This window comes from Manihot esculenta, chromosome 11 (assembly GCF_001659605.2).
Source record: "Manihot esculenta cultivar AM560-2 chromosome 11, M.esculenta_v8, whole genome shotgun sequence".
NCBI classification, from domain to species: Eukaryota; Viridiplantae; Streptophyta; class Magnoliopsida; order Malpighiales; family Euphorbiaceae; genus Manihot; species Manihot esculenta.
The window spans coordinates 22,317,186-22,326,645 of NC_035171.2; the positions used below are offsets into that span (position 1 = coordinate 22,317,186).

A 9,460-nucleotide genomic window follows, 5' to 3' on the forward strand; every position below is an offset into this window, starting at 1 on the left:
GAGTACTGGCTGAGACTCTGAACTGACTGACAAGCGGCCATCTAACTGCTGGGTTCTCTATTCCTCAGGTATAACTGAAAATAATTCTCAATTTTCTCGGTTCCTCGGGTTTTAAATCAAATATTGTAAAGAAAATAATAATTCTCAATTTTGTCAATTAATTTCAAATGTTTATAACTGAAAAGTAATTTTCTACTTCAACCTTACAGAGCAGTGAATAAGTACAAGCAACTAACAGATCCAACAAGTAACCGTACAGAGGGTAGAGACAAATCCGTAGAGACTTCGCAAAATGTAGTTACTGAATTGACAAGAATTTACTATAACTGTGCTGCTCAGTGCAGACACTGAAATCCTCACGGTTTTTGTTTAATTGGGATGGATCGTCTTATTCGCAAGATCAGGCCTCACCTCCTCGCTTGGCTTCACCGATCTCGTTCTGGTATCTCCATTTTCACTTCCCAGTTTTTGAATTCTGTGTTTTTGGCCGTTATGTCACTCTTTCGTGATATTGAAGTTGTTGAATTGCCTATGCTGCGAGTTAATTAAGGATTAATGAGTTTCGAATTTGAATGTGCTTATGTGCTTGTGATTTGTCTTCTATGAAATTCTTTGCTGTGAAGAATTTAGCTGTGAAGAATTTCGTTTTCTTGCATTAGTGTGCATTCCTGGGCGATGATGGGAAAACTTGAAATTGGGTTTTGAGACTGATCAAATGTAGAGCCCTAAATCTGATTAAAGATTGTAGATTTTTGAGTTGTTAATTGTAGTTTTTATCTCCCAAAAATTTTTGTTTTTGCAGGCCAATTATTGTTTGTCAGGCGCTTCTCATACAATGATATAAAGAGGGCAACTGATAGTTTTCATAGGATACTGTATAGTGATTCTAATGGAACCGCCTATAAGGCCAAATTCCGAGATGGTGACGTTGCTCTGGTCAAGGAACTTAAAGATCTCAATGAAGGAAAAGATGTTTTCTATAAGCAAGTACAATTTTTGGGGCGTTTGCATCACCGTCATCTTCTTGCACTTAAAGGCTTCTCCGCTGGTCCTAAGAGGTTTTATCTCACTCCTGTATTTCTTTTTTTGTTTTTCCTTGTTCAAGAGAAGCAGAAGCATAACAGTTAATTCTATTCAAATTTTCTGTGAATTGCAGAAATATTGAGAATTTAACAGAAATAATAAGTGTTTGCAATGTATGGGCATGTATCTGTGTGTGCGAGTCTGGATTCGTGAGAGAGACAGGAAATGAGAATCTGTGTTTGACTTTTGATAAAACATTCCTGCATCAAGCCACAAAATATTGGTATAAATGCAGTCAGGTTTGAATGTTATCAAACAATAGACCAAAGGACATGAAATTGTGAAACTGTATAATAATCCACAAAGAATACAATGTAATGAGGCTGGTTAAGATATTGTTTCTTTGAGGTAACCCAGAAGATGTGATAAAATCTAACTGTCAATAGCTTTCTGAAAATCACTCAACACACATTAAATAATATTTGTGTTGACCATGGTTCAGGTTCATGTGTCCCTATCTAAAGTTGTAGTTTGTCACAAATTTTGTGTCACAATGCAAGGGAAATCTGGGGAAAAAAGATTCCTATCTGAAAATTATTTGCGATTTTCATTCTAGATTAGATCACGTTTCATGGTATGATTATGATTCTATTAAGATGAGCATGAGGAATTATTATTTCTTTTAACGTTGATCTGACCATTCTAAGTGTGCTTTTATTTTTACTTTTTGTTGATTTTAATATATTTGTATCATCAAACCGTGCAGGTTGTTAGTGTTTGACAACATAGAAAATGGAAGCCTGAAGGAGCATCTAAATGGTAAGCTCCATACCAGAACCTGCAAGTGATATATGATTGCAAAATTTTACTGTCATCAATCAATGGCTCTTGGCAGATCCTCTGAAGACCCCCTTGAATTGGAATACAAGGTTACAGATAGCAATTGGGGTGACATCTGCACTGGTAAGTCACTTAAAATCCTTAAAATTTGTCACTGCACAGAATAGCTTTTTTATTTTTTTTCTTTGAAATCATAGTTGTTGACTAAACCTAATTTCAATAACAAAATCCTATTTACACAGTGCCTCTTCCTAAAATTGACTAGTTAAATTGAAAAAATTACAGCTCCAAAAAAAATGAATATTACATCTAAAAAGTTTCACCAAAGTTCAGAGGATCAGAATTACATGTTTTTAAGACACATTTACATAGAGCATCCATAATGTTGATATTGATTTTTGTAGCCTGTGATCATGCCTTCTTCTCCTTCTGTCCAAAATATTTACTCCTGCAATAGTTATGGAGGCAGAATTGCTAAAGTGGAATATATTCTATGGTAACACAATTACATGATATTTTCAGTAGCCTACCCGTTATATTATCAGTAGAAAGTCCAATAAAAGTAGGATTTTGCTACCTCATTATGCAGTTCATTAACAGACCAAAAAAGTAACAATATATAGATATACACACACAGCTTGATGGTCAAAGCAATTGTCCATAAATAGCTAGTAAGCTGTAGTGATAAATAGTGAACGAGTTGTAGAACAGCCTCCTTAAGCTAAAGTGTGATCCACCAAATTTCCAGATGCATAAAATCTCTTCACTTCACATTGTGCTAGGAATTGGTAGCGATAAGTTTTGCATGTCTTGCCATTAACTTTCAAACTTTCAAAAAGTTTATCTTTATCAGAAATTTGGGACAATGTATTGTGCAAATCTTTGGAACAAGCAGCTGTTCAAGTGATATCATTCTTTTGATTGTTATTTTATAAAATGTTTATCCCATCACTCACTTCATCCTCATTAGGCTAATTGTATATATATTTTGGATCTGCTTATGAGCCCATCTTTTTGTGCCCTTCACGCAGCAATTTGTTTAACTTTTAGAGTTATTGGTTGTTTCGTCCGTTGAATGGTTGAACAATATAATGTACAAAAGCTAGTTTTTAGTGCAGAATATTTTGCAGGTGCACACCAGTTAAGAGCATTCTACTTATGTCTACTTTACATTGCAGGAGTATTTACTTCTCTTTAGCAACCCACCAGCGTATCATGTGTCCATCAGCTCAAGTAATATCATGCTAGATGAGAACTTTACTGCAAAGGTGAAGTTATTTTCTCGTCTTCTCTTCCCATTGCCCGTGCTTTTTAATATTCCATTGAAATTGGAGTACGCAGAAACCTCAGTAGTTAATTCTCCTCCTCTTCTTATTACAGCTCTCCAATGTTGGCCTTCCTAGTTCCGTTGGAAGTTATGTTACTGTGCCCCATGCCTCATGTGCAGAAGGTGATTTATAACCATCACCCTCTCAAAAAATCCTCCGGCTTATTTTTAGTCAATATTTTAACCTTATTTGTCTAATAACTCGACTTGCAGATTCTATGAATCAAAATTGTGGAAACATAATTTTCCAGCTTGGTGTGCTAATCCTTGAGTTAATAACTGGTCAATCATCAGAGAAAGGAAGCAGTGATTTAATCCAATGGATCCAAGGATCTCATTTTCGTAATTCCATTCAAAAGATGATAGACCCAGATCTTGGAAACAATTATGACACTGGAGAGCTTAAACATCTTCTAGCAGTAGCAAGATTGTGTATAAAATCTGGAGATAGCCAGATATTTTCTATTCCTCGGATATTTCGGTATCTGCAGAAAAAGGTAGATATTCCATGAGATTCCTGAGTTTCGTTGATATGAAATTCTTTTTATTGTTCAAATACAGATTAATTTCCTTCATGCAGTGCTAGTTCTGCAGTGCTGCAATTCCTTTTTATGCCGTGCCTTCTGTTTAATCTGTCATAGGCTAGTCACCAGAACAAAGAACTAAAGTAGCGCTTCTTTCGGTTAATTACAAGTCCAAGGGAAAGGAGAAGTTAATTACATGAGAGAAAATAAAAAGAATTAAAATAACTTCCATTGCCCGGTTTGGAAGTTTGTTTATTTTTGGAGAGTAACTTATATTTAAAAAACTTTTTTCATGGAAAATATTTATTAATAAAATAATTTATTTTTTATTATTTAATTTTAATTTAAAAAATAAATTATTAATAATAAATTTATATATAGAAATTTTAATAAAATTTACAAAATGACTTAATTTTTCAGAGTTTCAAAAATATGAAAAATATTTTTCTGAAAAATATTTTTTTTTATCAAACAACAGTCTTTTACTTTGTTTGTTTTGAGGGAAATAGATGAAAAAAAAGAAACAAGAGAGAAAAACGATCAAAATTAAATTTTCAGACTTCTGAAAAATTTTCTCAGCAGTTTGAGTTAAAAGAAAAGTAAAAAACAAAATTAATTATGACACTCGTATATGTGCTTATACCATTGTTAAAAAAAAAAAATCGCATGATAAAAATGACTTGTGAACTTATTTCATTTTCTTTTATTTTTCTTTTTATGTACTTTCTCATGTGAGGTAAAGGTATAATACCCAAATGAATAAAGAGAAAACAAAACCTTGGAGAAGATGAACTGATTTATTTACAGTTATATAAGGAACGAACAGAAAACATTGCCATCATTTATTTTTAAAATTAGGCAAATTGGTTGAGAAACTGCAAAATTTGCGTCATTACGTTTAAGTTTTTAATGAATTAGCCTAACATATTTATTTAAACATAATTTTTATTAATTTTCAAAATATTGAGAATCTAGATAATATATAATATTTTATTTTTTAAATATAATATTAATTCTCACTAAGCTGTAATCGACTTATATACTTTGGTCAAAACAAGCAACCAAATGTTAAATATGCACATTGTCTTTATTTTCTAATAATAATTCTAAATATTTTATAGTAAATACGTTATTTTTAACTATTTTATATATACTATTATATTGAGTGTATTTTACATTTATTTTATATATATTATTATTTTAGAAGTATTTTGTAGATGGTAAACTAACACTTACTATATATTGATCTTATTAAATTAAACTTTATAATAATATTCAGTTTAATTAAATCATTACTGTAAATTGCATATTTAATAATTAAGTTATTGTCTTTAAAATTAAATATATTGAATTTTTTATCTAAATAAAATTTATTATTAAGAGAAAATTATCTAAGGTCTACAAAATATGAAGCCTAAGGCCCATAGAAATATATGAGCCCATAGCTTAAATTAAACAAGCCACAACTATCCACCCTCAAAGGCCAAACCCAGATAACCCAGCAGAAGAACAAAAATCCCTGAAACCTTTAAAAGCTTAACTCTTCAAATAAACCCAAAAAGAAAAGCCAATTGCGTCATCCCTCTTTTGTTGGTCATTTGCTACTTCTACGAGGTATCAAAGGCAAGCTTCCATTCAGAGTACCAACAACTTCGAAGCAGCAACCAGTAAAAGGAGATCAACACAGAGGAGCTAACGAAGAGAAGACCAGGAGCTAAGATAAATTATAGTCGAGTGAAAATTAGCATTATTTTTATATATAAAATTAGTTTATATTAAAAAATAATAAAATATTATGTATCATGTTACATGAATTTTTATATTTTTATTTTTATTTTTAAAATCAAACAAAATTATATCTAAATATAAATTAATTAATTTATTTAAAATTTAAATATTTAAATTAAAATATAAAATAACGTAACCATTAGACTTTTTGTATTTATTATCTAAAATTTATATTTTAAGTTTCCAAAAAATAAAGATCTGTCCATTTGTATAACCTCAAGTCATATCTCCTCAAAAAAATATAAAATTATTAAATAAAATTTCATAAAAAGTTAATTTAATTTATTTTTTATCAATATATAAAATTAAAAAAATATGTTATTTAACTTACAAAATTTTTTAGTTCTAAAAAAAATAAAATCATAATTCTCTTAATTTTTTTAAAAAGTTAATCATATTAAATAAATAAATAACAAATACAAAACTAACAAACCAAAACCATGTCAATCAAATCGAATAACCTACTAAATGAACTGAATTAAACTCTGATAAAAAAACTGAATTAAAATTTTAATTTAATTTATTAAATTATTAGATTTCATATAAAATATTTTTCACAAAATACTATTTATTTTTTAACATTTAAAATATTTAAAAATTTAAATAATAAAAATATTTTTAATTAAAAGGAACTCTTTAAAAAAACCAACTTTTTACAGATTTCTATATATAAATTTATTAATAAATTTTATTTTTCAAATTAAAATTAAAAAATAAAAAATATATTATATTTTTTCATAAAAAATATAATATACTTTTTATAATAAATATTTTTAAAATACAAGTCATTTTTCACAGCAAAGAAACTACGCTTGGTAATTCTCCCCTACTTACGACTCGTGTTCATCGCCTAGTGCGCTCTCTTTTTCGGTCTATATTTTTATTTCCTTCTCATTGAATGAAGGAAATGTCGACCGCGCCTTTCAACTCTCCATTCTATTGCAGGTTCATATGACGGGTGGAAGCGAACCTTAAAAGACCTAAGAAACTTGAGCGTCGTATGCCGTGCGGCAGTGACATGATTTTCTTCTTGAACAAGAATGAAAAACATAATCCAATTAGAACAACAAAACAAAAAGAAAACATACAGAGAACCATGCAATTTACCCATAAGCATCATCCCTGAAAATTTTCCACATGATCACATGTTTCCCGATTCCATTACAAGTATATTTGTAATTTCTAGATCAGAAGAAGTTAGTTCAATCACTGCTGGGCACATTGAACCCTTTGTGCGCCACCATGCATCTCCTCATCCTCGTCATATGCCTCCCGTTGAGCCTGCCCCTGTTGCTTCCTTCTCATTTCCTCCTCCATATTAACATCGTGCAGGGTAGTCTCCTCGCACTCATCCAGGTCTATATCCATCAGCTGACTGAAGGGCCTTGGAGGCAAAATTGCCTCAAGTGCCTTAACCTGATCTGGGGTCAAAGAATCAGGGAATTCCACAATAAAATGGATGTACAGCTTCCCCTTCATGAATGGCCTTTGGTACATGGGCATACCCTCATCATTAATTGCCTTGAATGAGTCTGCATAATGCATCCATCATTATTTACAACTAGTCACAATTATGATTAAATCAAAGGAATTTCGTCATTCACTTTAATTACCTGGCTTGACAACTTCCCCAGTGTTTGATTTTATAAGAAGATGCCTCCCATCCAAGTGTGTCAATACAAACTGAAAGCCACAAAGAGCTTCAGTGAGGGATAGACTCTGCTCCACAATAAGGTCATCCCCCTTTCTCTTGAATTTTGGATGTTCCTTTTGCTGAAGGACAAAAACTATATCTCCCGTGATGGTATCAGGCTACCGGAAAAGGAAAAAGAAAAATCAATTTAATCCAACAATACTTAATTAGAAGCAAAAATTGGCTTCAACCATAGCCGGATGATGAAAAAACCCAATATAGCTGATCTGAAATAACTTGAAATGAAGGTATAAATGTTATTATAATACTCGGGAAGATATCATCTAGAAAGTTCACAAACAAGTCTGCAACATACCGCTTCATCAGCTTCGCCGGGGAATGTAATTTTCTGCCCATGTTGCATGCCCTTCTCTACTATGACTTCCAACACTTTCTTCCCTGGAACAACCTTCTCCCCCTTGCATTGCGTGCATTTGTCCTTCTCACTAATTGATTCACCAGTACCCTTACATTCATTGCAAGGATGCTGCATCTGCTGGATCATTGAAGGGCCCAGCTGCCTTATTGAGACCTTCATACCAGTTCCCCGACAACCAGGGCACTTCATTGAAGCTCCAGATTTCGAACCTTTACTGCCATCCAGCCATTGTTAAATCCCATATCAGTAAATCATCACAGCAAGAAATTTAGCATAAAACTGCAATAAAAAAGGTATGATTTAAACATCTCACCCATTGCACTTCGAGCATATAACATTGCGGGATAGAGAAAGCTTTTTAGTTGTACCGAGATATAGATCTTCCAAAGAGACCTTCAAGGGATGAACCACATCGTCTCCCCGTCTCTGCCTCCTTCCTCGACTACTGCCACCTATGTTCAAGACAGCATAATTTAGGCGCATTAACATACACAAGCTAGATCATTAGCAGAATCGCCAGCAAATTAAAGAACCGCACTTACCGCCAAATGGGTTCCCACCAAAGAAGGATTCAAATATGTCAAAAGGGTTATGGCCACCACCGCCACCACCCATTCCTTCCTTAAGTGCATCCTCACCATAATTATCGTAGATCTCACGTTTCTCTGGATCGCTCAAAACTTCGTAAGCCTGGGCCAACTCTTTGAACTGCAATATCATCCCAACAACTCCACTTAATAATATTAAACAGTACTTAATTACAATTCACTCATCATAACCCTCAAGCAACAACCAGAAGTCATGTTCATTTTTCCCTTTACATCAACACGCTTGCTAATACCACATTAAGAGACCCATTGAGAACCTCAGGACACAAATCTTAAGCGGTTCGAATAAATTCAAATAAAAATTTATACCATAAATTTCACCATATTTCCATCAACTCCTCTCATTAATTTCCCTTTCAGTCAATTTTCTCAGCTATTCAAGAATAAAGAAACTAATTAATCCATCTTGGCAAAATCAAACCAGAACGAATTCTTGCAATTCCAACAACTTACAATCATTACCGTAAGATATACCCGAAACAAATTTCACAGTAACAAATCCATAAATGCCTCACCAAGAAGAAAAAGCTTAAATGGATTTGCTAGTAAATAAATAAATACTACGAACTCTACAACAAAAACTAGAAAATTACCTTTTCAGGATCGCCACCCTTATCAGGATGATTCTTGATAGCGGCTTTCTTGTAAGCCTTCTTCAAATCATCTTGGGAAGCGTTCTTCGACACTCCTAAAATTTCATAGTACCTGGTGTTATCACTCTTCTTAGGTGCTCTGCCAAACATATTCTTTCTTTCGCTCTATATCAAATCAAACACAGAAAAACCCGCAAACCAAATCTCCAAAAACAGTCTTTGGATCTATTCTTCTTCTTGAGAAGCCTCTGGACACGCAAGGAATATTTGAGAGCAATGACTCGCCAAGAAAGATCAAGGCAGAGAGGGCGTTATACGAGGGCTGTTTAAAAGCGCTGCAGTGATATAGACGGTTGAGATTGAAGAAGGTTACAGAAGAGTCTAGAATTCGCTTTTGCATTTTTCTATTTGGCTCTGGTCTTCGTCTTGGCCTTCCAGATGCTTCCGTAAAACATGACCGCTCCCACGAGAAAACGAGGAAGTTGGGTTTTTTTTTTTTTATTTTCTCAAAAGGGGTACTTTAAATAATTTGCCAACAGTAATATAAATTTTTAATTTTTTTAAATTTAAATAGACATTTTAATTATTAAAATAAGTTAAATGTATATTATATTTCAATCAATATTAACTACTATAATCCAAATATTTTTTTTAATTTTTGAACTTAATATATGAACAATTACTC

The 9,460-nt window shown here is 32.5% G+C and overlaps 2 protein-coding genes across 2 annotated transcripts; one reads left to right on the plus strand and one right to left on the minus strand.

The window, feature by feature from the left end:
* Positions 1 to 214: 214 nt before the first annotated feature.
* Positions 215 to 3,800, plus strand: LOC110626182 (probable receptor-like protein kinase At1g49730). Its single transcript, XM_021771960.2, has 7 exons — positions 215 to 442; positions 803 to 1,058; positions 1,790 to 1,842; positions 1,919 to 1,986; positions 3,042 to 3,131; positions 3,244 to 3,313; positions 3,404 to 3,800. Exons 1-7 carry the CDS (start codon positions 379 to 381, stop codon positions 3,700 to 3,702), a joined length of 900 nt encoding a protein of 299 aa, XP_021627652.1. The 5' UTR covers positions 215 to 378; the 3' UTR covers positions 3,703 to 3,800.
* Positions 3,801 to 6,491: 2,691 nt separating this feature from the next.
* Positions 6,492 to 9,192, minus strand: LOC110627121 (dnaJ protein homolog). The gene is made up of 6 exons (XM_021773365.2): positions 8,776 to 9,192; positions 8,117 to 8,282; positions 7,888 to 8,026; positions 7,512 to 7,788; positions 7,116 to 7,314; positions 6,492 to 7,034 (listed from the first exon to the last, which is right to left on the minus strand). The coding sequence occupies exons 1-6, from the start codon at positions 8,923 to 8,925 to the stop codon at positions 6,709 to 6,711; spliced, it is 1,257 nt and encodes a 418-aa protein (XP_021629057.1). The 5' UTR covers positions 8,926 to 9,192; the 3' UTR covers positions 6,492 to 6,708.
* Between the last annotated feature and the right edge of the window lie 268 nt (positions 9,193 to 9,460).

Bases quoted from the DNA above. Each gene is read 5' to 3' on its own strand.
- LOC110627121 (XM_021773365.2), bottom strand. From the start codon at position 8,925: ATGTTTGGCAGAGCACCTAAGAAGAGTGATAACACCAGGTACTATGAA. The intron at 7,789-7,887 runs GTGAGATGTTTA...GCTGGATGGCAG, and splicing joins ATATGCTCGAAGTGCAATGG to TAAAGGTTCGAAATCTGGAG. The intron at 7,035-7,115 runs GTAATTAAAGTG...TGCATTATGCAG, and splicing joins TGGGGAAGTTGTCAAGCCAG to ACTCATTCAAGGCAATTAAT.
- LOC110626182 (XM_021771960.2), top strand. From the start codon at position 379: ATGGATCGTCTTATTCGCAAGATCAGGCCTCACCTCCTCGCTTGGCTT. The intron at 3,132-3,243 runs GTGAAGTTATTT...TTCTTATTACAG, and splicing joins ATGAGAACTTTACTGCAAAG to CTCTCCAATGTTGGCCTTCC. The intron at 3,314-3,403 runs GTGATTTATAAC...CTCGACTTGCAG, and splicing joins CCATGCCTCATGTGCAGAAG to ATTCTATGAATCAAAATTGT.